General features: G+C 49.5%; 4 protein-coding genes across 4 annotated transcripts; 3 read left to right on the forward strand and 1 right to left on the reverse strand.

Annotated features, from left to right (window-relative positions):
• Window positions 1-1272: 1272 nt before the first annotated feature.
• On the forward strand, window positions 1273-3043 carry HOO65_060449 (alpha/beta hydrolase fold protein; the record flags this gene model as incomplete). Its single annotated transcript, XM_071003809.1, has 5 exons — window positions 1273-1447; window positions 1504-1832; window positions 1903-1975; window positions 2047-2902; window positions 2962-3043. The coding sequence occupies 5 exons, from the start codon at window positions 1273-1275 to the stop codon at window positions 3041-3043; spliced, it is 1515 nt and encodes a 504-aa protein (XP_070857799.1).
• A 2399-nt stretch (window positions 3044-5442) lies between these two features.
• On the forward strand, window positions 5443-6981 carry HOO65_060450 (putative dna polymerase epsilon subunit c protein; the record flags this gene model as incomplete). The annotated part of the gene is made up of 1 exon (XM_071001136.1): window positions 5443-6981. One exon carries the CDS (start codon window positions 5443-5445, stop codon window positions 6979-6981), a length of 1539 nt encoding a protein of 512 aa, XP_070857800.1.
• A 3849-nt stretch (window positions 6982-10830) lies between these two features.
• Window positions 10831-14380, forward strand: HOO65_060451 (Pumilio domain-containing protein C56F2.08c; the record flags this gene model as incomplete). Its single annotated transcript, XM_071003643.1, has 2 exons — window positions 10831-11042; window positions 11113-14380. The coding sequence occupies 2 exons, from the start codon at window positions 10831-10833 to the stop codon at window positions 14378-14380; spliced, it is 3480 nt and encodes a 1159-aa protein (XP_070857801.1).
• Window positions 14381-15237: 857 nt separating this feature from the next.
• On the reverse strand, window positions 15238-20136 carry HOO65_060452 (Transcriptional regulatory protein RCO1; the record flags this gene model as incomplete). Its single annotated transcript, XM_071003599.1, has 4 exons — window positions 15238-16051; window positions 16120-16593; window positions 16662-16987; window positions 17047-20136. The coding sequence occupies 4 exons, from the start codon at window positions 20134-20136 to the stop codon at window positions 15238-15240; spliced, it is 4704 nt and encodes a 1567-aa protein (XP_070857802.1).
• Between the last annotated feature and the right edge of the window lie 412 nt (window positions 20137-20548).

Consider the following 20548-nt stretch of genomic DNA (forward strand, 5'->3'; position numbering starts at 1 on the left):
AGGAGCAGGAGCCTAGCCGTAGATTTCAGCACGTACATGATATAATCGAGAAAAAAAAAAAGAGGAAATGCAGCTACAGCCTAGCATTGCAGCAAGTGCACCTGCATTTTGGGTTCTTGCCCCAGTGTTAGGTTAGACTGAGCCGGGCAAGCATTAAGTACTGAGTACGTACGTACCTTATCGCGCTCAAGTCAGCTGATGCTTGCTGCTTGCTTCAGCCTAAAAGCTTTCTATTCGATTTATGGCAATACATATCAAGTGCAAATAATGCCCTACTTCATGACGTTGCTTTTTCATGCCTTCCCCCCCCCCCCTTTTCTTTTGATTTTCTCTCTTTTATCCCTTATGTCTTTTTAGGAAGTAACCTTATGATTTTACATGTCAACTAAATCGCCGTAGACTGGCTGCTGGGCAGAGACCTGTACACCATGCTCGAGTACCCCGTTTCCTGCCTACTTTGGAGATACTTTCCTAGTCAGACAGATCAGTAAGCAGTTCAAGCATTTTGTACTTGTGTGCAGGGTACGCAATAGCAACACGTACATGCTCCTGTTGCGTAGTCCGTCAATCCGTCAATCTGGACTTTACAGGGACGAAGTGACGCAACAGGAAAAATAAGCTTTCAAAGGCAAGAAAAGAGAAGAAGGCAGGGTAGGCAGCATCGAGTATCCGTTCAAAAAGCCTACCAATTGCAGACTTAACTACCATCATGTTTTCATCAATAGCGTTATCTCGCGGGCTGCCATCTTTCATAAGGAAGGCATGAACCTGCCTCCCCCCTGCGTTACATTGAGACAAAAGCTTCTTTGTCGTCGGATCGTCAAGGTGTAAGTCGGCCAAGAGCCCTTATTGTGGGCCAAGACATATAAGGTTTGAATTAGTGCCATTGTGTTAGGTAATGGAAACCATGTCAAGTTCATGTATGTACACACACACACATAGGCTGTCGTCTCTTAGTCAAAACTTTAACCGCCACTATGAACTTTCTCATCTTAATCCCAGAGAAGTTACCTACTTATGGAAACCAGTACGCAAGCTCCTGCCATGCCATGCCATGGCTATCATAACAAAGCAGGACAGGCTCCAGGTTTGGCTGCGTCTTCTTCGTCTCCATCTAGGACACCAACACCAATAGCCTATCTTCATGATCTATCCTAGCCTTCCCCTTCCTCAAGTCTCGCTTGTTTCTCGCTACCTCAAATCACCTTTAATCATAGCAACAGCCAGCTGTGACCTTTAAACTTCTGAGTCCGTGATCACAGCCGTCCAGTCATGCTGGGTACTTCCGACGCGCTGGATGCTCTAGGTGTGGTCGAGTTTGTCGTGTCTGGCTTACTAAATACAGTAGACTGTGTTGTCTACCTGGCAATCTTGGCACGGCAGCTCATCCGCCAAGTCGGCTTTTGGCGCTCTGTCAATCACATAATCCAGGCTCTCCCCTTTCTGTGTACGCGAGCATCATCATCTGCCCCTTTGCATTCATCCAAGTTTACACATCTACAGCCACGCTGACCGTACCTATAATTCCAGTTTTTGGTCTGCCTCTCAGCTTTATCCACGGCCCAACTAAACGCTCTTCTGTCCGGCGTTCCCGCAGACATCCCGATGACATCCTGGTATCAGTTTATCACGACGCTTTCGCACAGACTGCCTCTATTTCTGATGTAGCGGCTGTCCGTTGCATGCGTTGGGGAGTGGAAAATCTTCCTATCGATGTATCCCGCATTTTTCTAAGCAATAATGTAGCGATTTCGTACTGGCTCTGGCAAAAGTGGCGGTCACCCATAACCCGCGATGTCCGAGTGACCATCCCTGTTTTCTCCGACGTCAAAGTATGATTCTATCCTGAGTTTGTCTATATCTATATTTCAAGGACGTCATGCTAACGGCGTGAACTTACAGCAAAAGTTCAGCGGTATCTGGGTCAAGCGAGAAAACAACACGCCCCCTGAGATTGTTCTTTACTATATCCATGGTAAGTCTCGTCGTACTAAGTAAGTCTCCATCTATGCCTCACTGGTCTTTGTATTGACAGTAAACAAACAGGAGGTGGATTCGCACAAGGCTCCGCCGCATTTTTCCTACCTTGGCTCGCCGCATGGCTCGCAAAACTAGAAGCCGCCGGCTACCAAAACCCTGCCATCTTTGCCATTGACTACAGTCTAGCCCCCGAAGTCCAGCACCCCGTTCAGATTCGTCAGGTACTTCAAGGCTATCAACACGTTGTCAGCATAGTTGGAGACGAGTCGCAAATCTGCATGGTTGCTGATTCAGCCGGTGCTTTCCTGGCAATGTCCCTAATGACTGCAATTGGTAGCAGGAGTTACCGCAAGAACGATCTTGCCAGCGATATTGGCCATACGCCAAGTCATGCTGAGGATATCCCTTACGAAAAAAAGGCAGTTGAAAGTATGCTAGAGTCCGATTTCAAGGCTCCAGGCATGGTTATACTCATCTCACCATGGCTATCGTTGGTCTCTAGCAAGCACCATGCTACAGCAAGCGACTACATAACACCTGAGAGATTCCGCAAGTATGCCGAAATGTACGCTCCTGGGATCTCGGCCTCTTCAAAAAGATCCGATGGCAAATTCTCAGGCCCTTGTCTAACTCCTGCAGGCGTCTCTTCAATCCGGCCCAAAAATGGCTACATTATTTGGTATGGCGAAGAGGAGGTTCTGGCTAACGATATTCAGGAGTGGATCACAATTCTTCGTACTAGAGGATCGCAGGTCACAACAATCCTAAGATCTGGTGGAATTCACGTGTGGCCAGTTGCTTCGTTTCTGATCCGAACCAGAACAGAGCGACTTGATGATCTAGATCTACTAGTTGATGAGATGCGGCGAGGCCTGCTTCCAAGAATCAAGGCACCTACAGATAAGAAAAGCAGGAAAAGCCGGTGGGGGTTAGAGTATACACCGGCACCGGTTGCATCACGAGAAAAACATGAAGCACCAGCCACCGGAACTTCCCGGAAGCCTTCGCTCCTGGACAAAAGACCATCTCGGTCGGTTTCCAATGCCGAATCCCCTCGGCATAATGATCAAAAGGAAATTTCTGGAGAACAGACACACAAGGAATCCGAGGAACATGACCGCCACCACCACCACCACCACCACCACAGCCGGAAGAGATTTTCCTTGAGAAGGGATAGGAACAGGGGGCGTCGAAGGAGCGGAGGTCTCCGTGGATGCGAACAGAAAAGAGACAGAGTCTGGAGGCCAAAAGAAAGACTTGCTCACGTCAGATAAGATCAAGTAAACCATCAACGATGCACGGCACACGGCGTCAGCTGAACCCTGAGCCAATATTGTATTCCTACAATACCAGGACGGTTTCTACTTGACCCAGCCATTTGCACTCAGACGTTGCTCTATCATCACTCGTGAACTATCCTTCAGCGGCTGTATACATTGATTAGTACGATTTATTTCTTAGACATCATGAATATACAGAATACCACTTTTTTTTACAAATCCCGCGGGTGGACAAAGATATTGACATGCTTGATACAGACAACACGAAGAGGTTTCGGGACTACTAGCCCTTTCTCAGCCGGTGTAGAGAGTTGAGAGTTAAAGACAGGTGCCATTAGGTATAAAAAGATGATGTTCCAGTTGCAGAACCGAGAGCGTGCTGAGGAAGAAGAGGCCCTCCAAAACGCGCGCTGTCATCTTTCATGAGTCTTGGAAGTTGGAGTGTTGTAGGTGCAGCAATGGAGCCCAAAGAAAGGAAAATGTCTGCCAACGACGCGTGAAGTGATGCGAGTTTTGGTGCCCTGGCATGACTAGGGTGAAAATTCAGACTGTTTCCCTTTTGGGAGGGAGGAATGCAACATTTGTTCAGGTTTGGGCTATGAGTCTAGTTGAATTGCTGTCTTAGGCTCAAGGGTCACAGGGGGTAAAATACAAAATAGTACAAAGATACAGAAGGGAGGGAGGGGACACCAGAAGACAAGGGAAAAAAAAAGGCCAAGTTTCAGGGTCTGTCTTGTCTTGATTTTTATTTTCAGACCCACCTAAGGCTCTGGCGAAAGAAGCCAATAAAGATAATGGTTGATGTACAAGACATTTTCAGTTGTCTATTTTTTCTTGCAGATAGAGTAGTGAAAAAAATAAATAGAAGAAATGAAAAGACGGCCAAGAACGGGAAAGGGAAATCTGAGGCTCGTGTAGGCAAGCCAGGTCAGACTCCCCTCACTTGACTCCGGATAGTTGAGCTTGGATCATGTGAGGAGGGCTCTGACTTTGCCGCCATCAACAGTGTTTGGCAATTACCATGGCCTCCTGCTGAAGGTCTAATAGAGCTGCACTTGCTTGATTGCTTCTCTGCTTCGGCCTATTATGACGTGTTTTCTGTGCTCACAACCGGTATATTGGTGGGTATACACTGTACAGGAAGGCAATGACAAACAAATGATCATACAACCCTTCTATATTTTAGTGTATATGAGGCCTGTGACTCTCCGTAGTCATAGCATACCTGTACGTCACTACATATCTACGTACCTCTATACATCTCCAAGCTGCCCCTCTCCTCCAAGCCCCACAAAAGACAGACCTACTCCTGTTTTGCGTTACTGTGATAGGGTGACGCGAATTTTTTTCCTTGTCTCTTTCCAGTGAGAAGGAAGCAACAGCCCCAGGCCACTTCTTTCACCTTCTATTTTCTGACAGGGCCGCCTGCCGTGTTATTCAAATAGTGATTCTGGTCCATAAAAGACGTCCGGAATTCCCTCTCTTTTTTTTTTTATTGCTATATTCTAGACTCTTTTTTTTTTTGGCTCGTGTGTTCCGTTCTCTTCACTCTCATCTCCAATCACACAGAAGCAACAACTTCTTTCCTCCAAGAGCCCAATCCAAGTCAGCGCTAACGCTCTTGTGCTTGATGAATCCGAGTTCTTTTCTCATTTTTCTTGCTCGTTCTTTCCTTTTCTTTCATAGGCTCCTGCTCTTATTCTGCAACCCGCGGCTCTCTACCTGTCCTATTTCTGTTTGCCTCTTGTCCACTCCCCCAATCACTGCCACTGCTTATCTGCAAGTGTCTGGGTGGTAAAGAAATCGTGAATTGGCGTGGGTGTTGAAGTTGCTTTGCGTTTTATTTAACCCCCTCTAAATACGCTCACCTGGAATTTCTCTGTTTTTGCTCCGATAAACTCGCCTTTGCTTAACTTGCCCACCACCACCACCACCTTCAATACCACCAAGTAACGAACGAGTAGCAGAACAGGAGAAAAATTGCTAGGCTGTAACTGGTAGCAAAGCTGGCATTTGAAAGCTTAATCTCCTCCACTTATAAACTGCTGTCGTCATTGTTGGCTGCCAGTAGAAAAGCCGGAAAAGAAGAGTCCAAAACAAAACCGGTAGCTTTATTTCTTCTAGTACGCTATTAAACTCAAAGTTGCTGTCTCAGCGATACCATTACTGCTAGCTTCCCACTATGGCAGATCCCAGTCGTAGCTCTTATGCTCCGCATTCACCAAACTTGTCGCATTATCCCCATAGTGCTGGCGATAGCGTCCATGAGCGTTATAGATACCACCCTTATCAGCGTCAGCAGTCGCAGCAGCAGCAGCACCAGCACCAGCAGCAGCACCAGCAGCAGCACCAGCAGCAACCCTACTACCACCAGTATCCTGGCCAATACCAGCCGCAATCGTATCAACAGCCGCAAATAGCATCCTATACGCAGCAGCCACAATCACGCCAGAACCACCAGCAAGATGAACAACAGATGCAGTTCCAGAAATATTACCCTCCTGAGCAGCAATCTAGCCAGGCTTGTCCTGTTCCAGCTCCCGCTCCTGCACCTGAGCCACAAACGCGCTACCATTCTTCGACCATGCCCCTGTACCCCCAGCACCCCCAGCCTACCAAAAACCAGCCGCCCCACCAAGCACCAGCCTTCCCATCCACATACCAGGCCAGCGCTGGCTCTGGCCCTGGCTCTTCTTACTCTTCTCAAGTTCCGTCCTACACGTCAAACTTTGCAATTCCACAAAACTCTGCAACCGCGTCTTACAGTTCTCCGTCAGTGGCCGCCCCTGCGTCTCCCACATCCACCTACAACCGCAATCACGGACCACCTCCTCACCAAGTCGCCGGCCAAGGCACCCATTTAAATTCTCACCCTCACCCACATTCCCACTCTCACTCTCAACCGCAACCTCAACCTCAACCTCAAGCGCAGCCGAAACCGCAGGCGCACCCACATTCATATCAACAGCCTCTGTCTCAACAGCACCAGAACCAGCCCCAGTTCCACCACCAGGCGCCATCCTCTCCCACCTACGACTCATCGCTGCAGCCTCCCTACACACAGCAGTTGCAATCACAGCCACGCCAGCTCGCTGGCGCATCGTCCCACTCCCATCCCAAACCCGAGGATTGCCAATCCGCATCTCACGCCATTCACGTACCACAGCAGACAACTGTACCGCCAATTAAAGTTGAGGAACGATCTCCAAAATCCATTTCTTCTGCTCAAATGCCGCCCCGCCGAGCTGCCGCTGCAGCCGCCGCAGCCGCGATCAAGAACGACGAAGACACCGAGGAGGAAATTCTCACACTCCCTGAGCCTCTCCATGATGCTCCTATCGAGCCGTCGCCTGTCAAAACAAAGTTCCCCACCGCACGAATCAAGCGCATCATGCAGGCCGACGAAGAAGTCGGCAAGGTCGCTCAGCAAGCCCCCATTGCCGTCGGGAAAGCACTTGAGCTTTTCATGGTGGCACTCGTTTCCAAAAGCGCCGACGTGGCACGTGAGCGCGGCCAGAAGCGCATCACTACTGCTATGATGAAGCAGGTCATAGAGACCGACGACCAATGGGACTTTTTGCGAGATATCAGTGCGAAGGTCGATACCGAAGAAAAGCCCAGTCGTGCCGGCCGCGCCCCTAAACAAGAGGCGTCGGACACCGAAGACGAAAATCCCGAGCCCAAGAAAAGAGGCCGTGGCCGTAAAAAGAAGGTTGTCTGATCTTGGTAGCCTGCGTTAGGTCCCTGCCATTTTTCTTTCTTTCTTTCTTTCCCTCCTCCCCTATTCTCTCCATCCTGGCCTGAATTGCGTCGTCTCTTTTTGTGTTGATACGCCTCGTGTTAGTCCAGACAGATGGCTGTACTGTATACCCTACGCCCCTCCCTCCCCTTCTGCTATGGAGTTGGCTTTCGTCTATCTTCTAATCTCGGCCCGGGTCTAACTTTTATGACCCCATCTACTTTCTCCTCTTTCTTTTCATCCACCCCTCCTTTCTCTCATTTCTTCTTTATCTTTACCTATTCTCTCTTCGCGTCTCATCTAGCCTCATGTCGATATCATAAAGGCGGCATAGAATTTCATGAATAATGGGCTAGGATGGCGTTGGCTGGATTTTGTGGTTTGCTTTTTGTTCTTGGCATTTTTATACCGGTGTTATTTCTTTTTCCTCATTTTTTCCTACGTGATTCATCTTATCGATGTTAAATATCTAGCTTGCAATCTCGTTGGGGAAAATACATGCTTTATTTCCACTTTTGGCGCCATTTTTTTAATATCTTATCCCTGGTATTCTGTATTTTTCAGGCGTTGTGTTTCTTTTTCTTCTGGGGAAACCCCAACATCATGAGAAATAAATATGAAGAGGGGTCAGGAGAAGTAGGGCGAAAGAATTTAGCTGGGTCTAGATTAGATAAGAAATCGTGTATCGTAACACAGCCCCACATAAACCTCGTTTCTGGACAAACTTGTCAAGCATGATATCTAATTCGTCTCTGGGGCCGTATACGGAGTATGCCCTCATATCATTCAAATACATATTCATGTATGTATTTTGGCCGTCGAAAAGCCGCGGCTTGATCTTTACATCTCCCAGAAACAGCAGCTCAACACACCTACTTCAATGTAATTCAAACGATCCAAGGTTGAAGAAGTCAACACCTAGTTGCATGCCTATTATCTTCCGAAATAGTGTTTCTCTCGATTTGCAAGTTACTGCTACATCAGGAAGTGACATGTGCTTGAAGCGTCTTTAAGAAAGGGTTGTGTGGTATTTTTCATTCGTCAGACGTGCTTGAAAATGAAAAAAAAAACCTCTAACACGCCAGTGTATAGATGTGATAAACGACGTCAAAAACATCAAGGGGCCACACACAAGCATGCCGATTGCCCCCACAAACCCGCAGCTCCATCATTCTGGTCCTGAAGAGTAGTTTCTACTCATTGGCAAAAGTAATGGTCTACATTATAGAGATATCGGTAACAAAATCACTCAAGTAGCACTCCGATGGTGTGACATAGTGGTCCCAGTCTAGAAAATGGCTGTCGATATCCCCCCCCCCCCCCCTCAAACCAGTGTTCTTGCCGAGGGTTTCAACAAGCCGCATGCAAATTGGAGTTAGAAATCGTTCCTATCCATGGATATCATTTCAGCTCCCGTCACAAGCAGGTAAACATGTCCTGCCTTTGCGTTGCACAATGAACGCCCTTACGTATCTATTAGCCTTGCAAAAAACGAAACCCCTCAACACATCCCACCCCAGTTTCTAGTCTAAAACGTTGCAGAGCTTTTTATCAGCAGAAACCCATGAAGATAACACACACATCTCCACATGCACTTCAGAATAGACTCTTTTGGACATGCATTGCTTAGGGTTTGCATAACCCTCAACGGTATTTAAGCAATGTTAGATCAGGGTATGGGGGTATGGAGGTTAACTACCGAAGAAGAGGGGGAGATCGAAACATGAGCCCACCCCTTCATCTCAAACAACTTGAGGAACTCGAGTTTGAATTTGATACGTTGAAGAAAGCAAGCCCTTGCTGCTGTAAAGATTGGAAAGAACACGGGATTCCCCACTTGTTTTGAATCCCCATAAAAAGCAGCACCAAAAAGCAGCAAAAGAGGGAGGAGCGAAAAGCCACGACAGCAAGGCTTCTACCAAGATTGACGAACAAAGCTCGGGGCTTATCACGCTTGATTGTTTTGTCAGTCCCCCTCTTTTGGACTATTTTGACGCACATTTTTCTCCCTTGGTCTTTGACTTGAGCAGAGCTGTATTTCGTGTTTCTTTTTTCTTGCTATATTTATTCGATTCTAAAACCGGTTCTGCTATTGGCTGGATTTTGAGCTATAACGGACGATTCGACACGGCTGAAGCAAAGCTATAGTTGCAGTTTAGCTTGTAGTTTGGGACTTGCTTGCTTTGACTTGGCTTTCTCCAACTTGCAGGCAGGTAGCTAAGTACCTTCCTCGAAGTTGCTTAAGCTACTGACACACGGACAAGGCCGCCCCAAAAAACGAACAAGGCAGGCAGAGAGAACAAACGCAAAGCACAGTACAAGCAAGGCTCCCATCTCCTCCCACAGCTCAAGGCTTCCTTCCCCTCTTCCCATTTCAGTGCCAGTTCTTTCCCTTCTCTCTTTCTATCCGTTGCAATATCGCTTTCTGTCCTTTCCTCGAAATTTTTTTCATCCCTTCCTCCTCTAGGCCACGCCTGTTCCTCCATTCAACCTCACCTCATCATTAGTCTTGGATTGAGAAGCCTATCACCACCCACTGAGCCTTGCTGGTGTGTTGTCCTAGGTGCTATTTCTTAGCCTTACTATTCTTTTTTATTTTTTATTTTCCTTCTGTCTCGTCCTTTTCCGGCGATCGCTAATGCCACCTGTATATCGAAACTAGTTTTCTTTTTCCTTCGATTTTGCCCGTCATCATTAACCCTTTTTCCCCTGGTTTGCGTCATCATTTTCCATCCTTTTTTTCCATCGACGCAGCTTTCATTTCTTTCCTGTTCTTTTTCCAACTCCCTTTCTTCATTTTTTCTCTTCTGATTTGATTCCGATTGCCGTCCGTTGATCGTTGATCGAGATCGAGCTTGGCCAATTTTCTATCAGTCTGCACGAGCACAAGTCACGCCTCGTCCCTCTTCCCTCTCCCGTTATCGTCCGCCGTTTGCCTTGACCACCAATTGTTGCTTCTGTTTTCGTTTTCATTTCTGTTTGCTTGGCGTGCTGCCCGTCCACCTGGCTTCATTCAATTTACCTCCCCCAAAAAACACTCTGCAAACGATTGTTCTCATCTCTGCTCTTTGCCTCGAGTCGACGTCATCCTAAACACGTTTTCCCGCTGCTCCCCGACGATCCGCACACCGCTCGCGATACCCTACATTGGCATTAGGTCTAGGCTTTTCTCCGATAAAATCTGGCCTTTTGCTTGTCCGTTCTCCTCTCGGCACTTTCATTCTAGACTTGGAGCCGTATTCTGAGCCGGTGATCACCCCCCATCCCCACACAGTCACGACGACACAGTTAGCTGGCCTTTCGAATTCCTTCTTGACCCAGCTTTCACTATCCACCATCCAGCTCATCATCGTCCCTGCTTGCTTACTTGCCCCATACACAGCGCTGCCATTTCTTACGTCGTGGCTCCGCATCATAACTTTTAAGCCCTAGACCTTACGACTTAGTATTTAATCTTTGGTTTTCGTCCTCTGTTCAGTAGCACTGAAGGAAGACGGAAAAAAAAGGTGCCCCGAGCTTCTGAATTCCGGTTGCTTGTACCTGTAGAACTATCGTTTTTTGTTCTTTTTCCCCTCACACACTACTAAGTCGGCTTCTAGTTTGATTTGAAACTCTGTGCTGCCTCTAGGCAATACAAATCATCACTGGTTGTCCAGATTGTCCAACGGTAGCCTTTTCCGTTATTCCCAATCACAGCGTGCCCCTTTCCACCTGTGGTTATTGGACAGTGTTATTTTCTTGTTTCTCAAGCTGTGATCTGTGACCACAAGCTTGCCAAATCTACTTGTATCATTTTATTCTATACAAAATATGGCTTCTCAACACAACAAAATGTCGCTTAGTGGCTTTATCCCGCCAGCTAATCGCACCTCATCGCCTACTGCAAGCACTTCTTCCAATGACCCTCCCCCCGTTCGCTCTCCTTACGGCCTTCAGGCCCCAGGCTCAGGACAGTCGAACCCGACCTCCCGTCCTGGCACTGCTTCTCCCAACCGTGAGCTAGGTAGCCTGAACCCAAACTCTGGTCGTCTGATGCCTAAACGGTGCGTTGATTTTATCTTTCAATAACTCGACTAATGATCTCTCAAGCCTAACTGCTAACACAATCTGTAGTGCCCGTGAACTTCAGTATCACGAAGCTGGCGGTGCTCCTGGCTTGCCGAACCCGTGGGGCGGACCTCCGACTAGCGGAAACTCGACTCCTCTGCGCGAGAACATCCCCGAGTCTCCGACAGATGGGTTTCCCGATTTTGGAACGGTAGAGGCTAGTGGTGCTTTCGGCGCTCCTCCCGCCCCCGCTGCTCCCACTACTACAAGACGTGCTAGAGCTGGTACTGTGCCTTCTAGATGGTCACCCGGCGGTGCTACAGGTCTTCCCGGTATTCCTCCATTAAACGCAGCTCCAGGTCCACTACGTCCCCCAACTATGCCATTTAAATCACCCCCCTTGGATGTTGATTCGGGATCTGCATCGACGGTGCTTAGCCGTCTTCGTGCTGGCTCAATGCCCCAGGCAATGCCTTTCCCTGTCAACACCATTCCTCTTTTTAGTGGCCCGTCAAACTTTAATGGTTGGGCACGTGGCCCAACTCGGGAGCGAGGTGCAACCCTTGCCAGCATTGCTAGTGTTGGATCTAACGGTCCTAGCTCGCCCTCCCATTCTGCCTTCCGTGCTGATGGTAGTGAAAGCGAGGGTATGAGAACATTGGACTATCTCGGACTGGCTGAGACACCCCAACCTACCCTTGCTACTCCCATCTATTTGGAGAATATTGATGATAATATTCGTGGCAATCGTTTCCGTTCTTACTCTGTCAACAACACTGACAAATACGAAGATGAGGAAGACGCAATGGATGAGGCTATGATTCTTCAGAGCCAAGCTCAGGAACTACAAGAAAGGATCATTGCTACCCACACTGCGATTACTCACCACAATATGGCAGTCCAGGCTCTTGCATCTCAAGCTCCATTCTTGACCCGTCCTCGTGCGAGAACAGCTGGTGTGCTGGACACACCCGGTGCCCGCCTACTGGGGACCTACCATTCTACTCAAACCCTCACGGCTAGCTTGGTGCCTCCTGAACTACGCATGGGTTCGGAAACTGATTATGAGGAGATGTCTCAGGCAGTCAATGCTATGTCTATTGGTAGGGCTTCTAGTCGTGGCGTTAACCCCGAAGAACAGGGTCTGATTGAGGGTCCTACTTGTGCCCTTTGGCTCGGTAATATTCCCACGTCAACGACCACATCGACTCTGACAGAAATGTTTAAGAACTTTGGTCAGATCATATCTGTGCGCGTTCTCACCCACAAGAACTGCGGATTTGTCAATTTTGACAGCAACGAGGCTGCTGCTGCCGCTCGCCGTGAAATGAATGGCAAGGAAATTTTCCCTGGATCGGGCCCTATTCGGATCAACTACGCAAAGCCTCCTTCACAGTCTAACACTCCTAGCAACGAGGGCGCATTCCCGAGCCCTAGCCCTGATACAGCTACCCGCGAGCAACCTGCTATTGAGGATACTGCGGTCACCCCCCATCCCCCTTCAGCTCCACCCACTATTCCTCTGTCTGAACTTGCTAATCAGATCCGTGCTATGGCTGAGAAGTTCTCCGAGGGATCCCGAAGGGAGGACGACGACATTCCACGTGTCAAAGAACGCCTTGCCCGAGCCATTGCGTATGATTCATACTACCCTGAAATCCCCCCGATTCGTGAATCAAACCATAGTCGGATGTACGATGCTCCCAAGCTTCGTGACATTCGTAAACGTATCGATAACCAGACGATGCACCGCGAGGAAATTGAGCTCACTGCGATTCAAATGCTGCCTGAGGTTGCGGAGCTATCTTCCGACTATCTTGGTAACACGGTTGTGCAGAAGCTTTTTGAGTACTGCTCTGACGATGTGCGTGACCAGATGTTGGAACGCGTTGCTCCCCATCTGGCCGAAATTGGTGTTCATAAGAACGGCACCTGGGCTGCCCAGAAGATTATCGATGTGTGCAAAACCCCCAAGCAAATGACCATGATTGCCGACAACCTACGTCCTTACACTGTCTCGTTGTTCCTTGACCAGTATGGCAACTATGTGCTACAAGGATGCCTCAAGTTTGGCACGCCTTACAATGACTTCATCTTCGAGGCTATGCTTCGGCGTATGTGGGAGATCGCTCAGGGTCGTTATGGCGCCCGAGCCATGCGTGCCTGCCTCGAGGCCTATGCCTGCGGCAAGGACGGCCAGCGTATGATGGCGGCTGCTATTGCTCTGCATAGTGCCCAGCTTGCTACCAATGCTAACGGTGCACTTCTTTTGACTTGGTACTTGGATTCGTGCACTTTCCCCCACCGCCGTGCTCTGCTGGCCCCCCATCTGGCTGAGCATTTGATTCTTTTGTGCACACACAAGGTTGCATACTTGACTGTATTGAAGGTTGTCAACCAAAAGGCAGAGCCTGAAGCTCGTGATATTATTATCAAGGCCATGTTCTTTTCTCCTGAGCAGAAGACCCTTGAGGGTATTTTGAAAGACCATTCTTGCGGTGCCACACTTATCTTCAAGGTGCTGACTACTCCTTTCTTCGATGATAACATCCGTCCTCAAGTAATTGAAACGGTTAAGTCCGTTCTCATTGCTATCAAAGCCCAGCCTAATCAGGGCTACAAGCGTCTTATGGATGAAGTTGGAATTTCCACCCGCAATACTGGTGCTCCTAATGCTCCCCGTGAGGCTGTTACGGCTGAACAGCGGCCCAAGTCTGCTTCCCGGCAGAACCAGGGCCCTACTGGCATGGCCCCACCCCAGGGTTCTCAGACGAAGGGCCAGCAGCCTAACAACGCCCCTTATTACAATAACGGGCCCTCCAAGTCTAACAATTCTACCCCCCAGCCATCAGGAGGCTACAGCACTCCTGCCCGCTCAGAAGGTGGTGAATCTGGAATGACCCCCTTCCCATCTTTTGGGCCTGTTGCCAGCGCCTTTGCCCAACAAAACCCCATGCCATCACAGGCTATGCCTCCTTACCATGGCGGTCCTCAGGGTCATCAAAGTAGCGGTCCTCCCCGTGGCGGCCCGATGGGAAATTACTACCCTCCCATGGGTGGTAATGGATACAATGGCGGTTACCCGGCAGACCAGTATCGTGGTATGCCTGCCACTGCTCCGGGTATGGGTAACTCGAGCAACCCTCAAGGCATATCTCCTAACTACCCACCTGGTCTCAACATGAGTGGCAACTCTCAGTATGGCTACAACAATAACGGCCATAACATGGGCCAAATGCCGCCGATGGGATATAACAACAATGGAATGCCACAAGGAAGTGGTCAGGGTGGCCAGGGACAGGCCCAAGACAACTCTCGCCGAGGCCGGGCGTAATGCCGCATAGCTGAATAGAGAGAAGGATTGGCGGAAAACTATGGGGAAATGGAGGGATGGCCGTGACGCTATTGTCTGCCCCCTGCAACATCTTCACTTCAGCCCGGCTACACATTTGTGTTGGCATCTATGGGAGCTACGGTGTCATGTATATGAATGTTTATTTCTGAGAGGCGTCATATTGGGATTTTTTATACAAAGTTTGATGTTTGTTTCTTGTCACACTAGTTATGTCATGTACCTACGTGTACGCGGATCTTTTACTCTGTGTCTGTTTTATTGTGTGCATGTATCATCTTATACTCCGTATGACAAATTTTCATGGGGACAGGCTGAAGTTTAGCTTCAAGGATGCATAGACAGGTCTATGTGTTTTGTATTTATATTTATGTATAACTCTGTGGTTGTCTGTCCCGATCTACATGGAGAAGAAGAAGAAGAAGAAGAAAAAGGACAACAAGAACAAGGAAAGATGGCAGGGTTAAAATAATCAACTACGCAAAGGAAAAAGAAGGCAACGAAGCCTCATGGGAGAGAATGAAGAAGATGAGTAAGAAAAAAGCACGCTTACTCTCTAACGAAAGAAGAGAAAAGAGAAAAGAGGGAAAACAAACAGAAAAAAATAGGCGTTCAAGGAGGGAGGGGGAGGTATGTGTGCTGTGTGCGTATTGTGTAGTAGTGGTCATGATGGGGAAGAGAAGGGGGGAAAGGGAAGAGAACAAAAAGAACACGCCACAGCGTGGTGGAAATGTATAGAGAATATAGACAACCCATAGGGTAGCATCAGAGGAGGATAGAGGAAACAAAGAAACAAGCAGGCAGAGACAATGACGGAAGGAAAAATAAACAAAAAACATTTATATCTCGGGTATCGCCGTCACATCATCGCTCATGGCTTCGTCATCTACAATCACCACTCCAGATCGCTGTCTGTTTGCTGTGCCGCAGAATGACCCGTCGTCTCCAGCTTTCCTGGCATGTACCTGGGCCCTGACCTCGGGGGAGGCTGTGGCCAGTTCTGTGGGTTCTCGCCCTGCTTCTGATCTCGGAAGATCTGTCATCATAGAGTCCGAGCCGTCGGCTTGCATCGGGTCTCGTGACGATGACAGAGCTGACTCAAACCGCACGACGTGACTGTGTGCATGAATGGGCGATGGTGGTAGGGACTTTGTGGGGTCAAGGGGTGGGGTCGGAGCGTCGTCACCGAGAGCGAGCTGGATCTGCAACATAGCACCACGAAGAAACTTTTTGGTGGATTCGGAGAGAGGCCCTCCGCCAGCAACTAGATTGGTAGATTGCCTAGCGATCAAGGAGAGAACATCTTCTTTGGCCATGGCAGCAGTGGCACCAGAAGCAGACGAGTTGAGAGATGCGAGGCTGGGATTGTAGTCTGAGTCTGTTTTGGACGAGTTCGTGGGCGCGGGCGAGGCGGGGATGGCTAATGGCTCTGTAGACTTGGGGGCCGGAGTGGCTGGAGAGGCATGGGCGACTGTGAGGGCTGGGGCATGTGCCATTGTTGCAATGACAAGTGCTGCCTCCGCCTCAGGGATAGAGAAGTCTTGAAACAAAGACCTTCCCTCGTCTGCCTTTCTCTTCTCAAGCTTCTTTTCAAGCCACATTGTCTTGAGACGTTTCTCGGCAAGCGTGCCCGGACGCTTAGAGATAGTGACGCTGTATAGGGTTAGTTGTTAGTCGAGGACTTGCCATAACGGAGGGAGTAGGGCTACTGATAAACCCACCTTTCAATAAAGTCTTTGACAACAGCACTCGCCTTGAGACGATAGGTACGGCCAAAAGACTGGGGATCAGCCCACCCGGCGTTCCTTGACTGCTGAAGATTCTGCTCGTACTCATTCTGGAGCTCGTCCAAGTCATCCTCAATCTCCAAGATACCGTTGTTATGGTTTCCACGTGCAAACATGGGGGAAATAACAGGGACATTCTTAATACGGCGATAACGGTGGGCTGGGCCAGATATCAACATAGCCAGTGCATCAGGCTCAACGTGCAAGGGGCAGTTCCACGTCTTAAGGACAGGAGGTACAGTGAGAGGTTCGTCTAAGCAGTCCAAATGCCAGTGTAAGCCACACTTGCTGCACGGAATGATTGGCCGAATGGTATCCGCAGATTGATGGCAGGCTTTGCAAAGCACGGCCGAGTCTCCATCGCGAAGCTTATACCAGTCGGTAAAGTCTTCGGTCTTTCTGTCTCGTCTAGGCATGAGTTATACGATGTTAGCGCACTAAGACACGGTAAGTAGGAGAGTATGAACGATACGTACTTCTTTGTTAGGGGTAAGACATCTTCATATGTGCCATCAGCTGCAACTTTGACACCTTCAAAGAGAGTCTGGATGTGATGCGGAAGTTGAAAAGCCCGCGGATTATTGCGTTCTAAAACGACTTCAAGGGCAGCAAAACACCCACGAACTGGCGATAATTGAAGTGTGGATGGGACTCTGGTAATGCGACACTCCCAGCAGAACCACTGATCGGGAAGCTTGTCTGATTCAACATCGATGCAGCCAAAGTGAAAGGCTTTGACACAATTATCGCAGCAAAGCAGCTCACCACTTGCGCCGCAAGCCGAGCAAAAGTCGTCATTATCCTGGCGGGGTATGTTAGAAAAAAAGAATCATGGTGATGGATAAATCAAGTGATACTTACTTGAGATAGGCCACTGTCATTTCCAGAACGGGACGATGGCCGAGGAGCGCCGGCAAAAGTAGCGCTACCCTTCTTCGGCGAAAGTTTAACACGAGGACCCATCCTCTGTTTTTTTGAGGGGGGCAATGATGGGGTCACAGCACGAGATGGAGTGTGAGAAACAGGACGAGGCGGCGAGGCTTCTAAAGCAGCGTCGTCGCCTTCATGAGGGCGTTTCAGAGACGATCGTGTGGCTCTTGCGCCCGATGCACTAGAAATAGACAGAGACAGTGCTGTGGATGGCACAGAGGATAGGGAAGATGTGGAAGATGTGGAAGCGGTGCCAGGAGCCGGCGCGGTTCTGCGTTTATTAGACATGGTGTCGTCTATAGGTGTAGGCGCTGACTGATTGATTTGAGGAGGTAGAGGACGAAGGCGAAAGTTGCTAGCTTCATGAGCTTGTGAGGTAGCCTCACGAATAGAGCTGCTCGTATCAGGGGTCAAGGCAGTAGTGTTTTCAATACAGGCACGACGCAGCTCAGCGACAGAATCTAACTTGGCCTTTTCAGCTTCTTCCACGAGAGAAGCGTGGTGTTGTGACGGAGAGGTAACAAGAGGAGAGGATGAATGAGAAGATGGGTTAAGGGGAGCGGTGCAGGAAGAAGCGTCAAGTTTGGCCTTGTACTCCTGATGCAACTGGGCGGTACGACGAAAGAAATCTGAGATTGTGGTCGGTTGTGATGAGGACAAAGACAAGGTAGAGGTAGAGGACGAGCGATGCTTTGCACTATTAGAGCTAGCACTGAGGTTGATGCTGGTAGAATTGGTAGCGGTGGCAGTCGTGGTGCCCTTGCTTTTGTTAAGTCTTCTCTTGGTGCCCTTGCTGCCACCTCTGTGATTGGCTGAGCTAGACAACTTGGCGTTCTTGATCATCATTGGCTGGCCCTGTGGCCTCTGCTCATTATAGTTGTGCCCATGATCACGCTGTAGCGCAGCAGTATTTTCATCTTCAGAGAGCAGCAGGTTTTCATCAACTGACGATAAAGATGAAAGTGACGAGTCACTCGATAGCGACAGCGACCGTGGTTTTGATGATCTCACGTTTGCGAATGCTTTGGAGGGGTCTGAAGACGATGCTCTATCTCCAGAAACAGCACGCGATGCAGGACACGGCGACGAGGGGCTGACATCATCATCGCCGTCCTCGTCCTCGTCGGCACTATCAGCAATTTCCTTCTCTGCCTTTACACTAGCTGGGGTCCGTGGCGATGCGCTGGATGGAAGAGACACACGGGATTTCAGTTTGATGACACGTGTAAAAGGAGTTAACTGCGACTGAGAGGAAGCCTGGTCGCTGTTCTCGCGGCCGTGACTAGAGTGGTGGCGCTGGGGTTCGCCCAGCATTACAGACGTCTCAGGCTTCCTGCTAGAGATAGTAGTGGTGATGGTGTTGGTGATGGTGGTGTTTCTGCTGCTGCTGTTGCCCATAGCTGATTTTTTCTTCTTGCTGCCGCTGCTATTGGCTGCTGTGGTGATAGTGGTATTGCTGGCGTTGGGACCGCTAATACTGCACGTCCTGGCGCTCGTTGCAGTGCTGCTTCTAGGGTCCCAGCCAGGTTGAAATTGGTCTAAGCCCAAGGAGCTGTGGTCTGCCACAGTAGACCCAGATCCTGACCCCAACTCAAACCCTGACCCTGAAGACCCAGAATTTCTCGCATCACGTGCCGCTCCAGCCCTTCTCTTTCGCGCACTCTTTGCTTGGGCACCAGCACCAGTAGCAGAATCCGAGACAGATTCACCAAATGCCAATGCACCATGACCATGTGTCCCGACTGGGCTATTAAAATCGCTGCCTGGGACGCCCCGATGCAGTGTCCTCTGAATTTGCACACCGCCTACAATAGCAGTAGCAGTGACCTCACTGTTGTAATCATCGTCATCACTCTCAATGTAGTCGTTGTCGTCGTAGCCATCGCCCAAAGCCAAGTAATTTTCGCGCCTTTCACGACGCTTCTCGCCGATCAGACGCTCGTATTGTGCCCACATGGAAGCATCCGACTGGCGCGAACGCTGGCGATAGATTTTGTCAATGACGCTGAGAAATTCTGCATCGCCTGCGTTCTCATTGTAAGCAGCCTGTAGCGTCCGGGCAGTTGCGTGTCTTCCCTGGCTCTCAGCCTTATGCACCAGGGCTTTGACTGTTTCAGCCGCTGCTTCCAAACTAGCACTTTTGGCTGCTGCTGCTGCTGCTATTGATGCTGCCGCTCGTTTCTTGCGGCCTGTGGACGTGGGCGTGATCATGATCAGATCTGTAGCTGTTGGCGTGGCCGATGAGTCTTTTCCCAACCCTGGCTTAGGCTCCGTTGATAATGATAGTGACAGCTGGCCTGGGCTAGCAGCAGATGCAGATGCAGATGCAGCATGCCGCCTAGGGATGCTGGTTGTTGTGGCACTGTTGGCATTGCTGCTGGCACTACTATTATTATTGCCGCTTGCCGAGGCTCCAGGCCTTGGCTTTTTGACAGTTGGTCGGTAGTCGTCATCATTCTCGTCCTCTGGCGGTGCAAAATCTTTTGATGTGGTCTTACGCCCGCCTGGCTTTGAGGCAGATGAATTCGATGCCATTATCTCTACATTGGCCCCAATGTTGCCATCTGCTGCGTAATCGATGTCTGTAGTCCGCTTGCTTTTTGACGCCGATGCTGGTGGATGTAGAATAATTTTGCGAACTGGCTGTTTGTCGCTTTGCCTGTCCTGTGAAGCAGAGCCCGCGGTGGCCATAGAACCACGTGATCCCATCGCTGTTGTGGCCATGGGTGTCGCGCTTTTGCTATTTTGCTGCGCACGCTTCTTAGGCGGCAGCTTGGGTAACGTGCCTAGAGCAGCCATGTTTTCGAGCACGCCGCATCGCATAAGCCCGTGCTCTTCAAAACTGGCCTTGTTTTGTATCTCGGGTTCCAGCCATCTCTGTAGAAATGATCGCGAACTGTCACTACTGGATGCTGCACCCTTGGGGGTTGTTTCTGATTGTCTGCTGGTGGAGGAATTCGTGCCCTGGCCCTGTGCCTGCGCTGGACTCGCGATCCGAGACCGTGTAGCCCGCGTAGACATTATCCTATCTCTTCTGAGGTAGTGGCCGTTAAGCCCTCCGGTTTCTTTTCGTTTTCGCGTTAACTGAGCGCGTGTTCTTGAAATGGCGGCTATCCTGAGAGTGGTGTCCTCGTGAGATAATGTGCTCCTAATAATGGCAAGCCCCTCTCTCTATCTCACACACTCTCTTTTCTCCCTGATGTTGCTAGCCAAAAAGATAGAGAGCTAGAAGAACGTCTAGTCTTAACGGTATCTTCTGTCCCTTGTGCCTGGCTGGCTTCTAAAATCTGCGCAGAGAAATTTGCTGGTCAGCCTCTAAGCCTTAGAATAGAGCGGCAGGACCGGCTCTTTGCTTACTGATGGAACTCGTCGTTATTGGCCCTATGGACAAGCAAAAACGTACCGTACTGTATCGCGCGCTAAACAATGGATA

Source organism: Ceratocystis lukuohia (genome assembly GCF_044167205.1).
Source record: "Ceratocystis lukuohia strain C4212 chromosome Unknown Supercontig6_pilon, whole genome shotgun sequence".
NCBI classification, from domain to species: Eukaryota; Fungi; Ascomycota; class Sordariomycetes; order Microascales; family Ceratocystidaceae; genus Ceratocystis; species Ceratocystis lukuohia.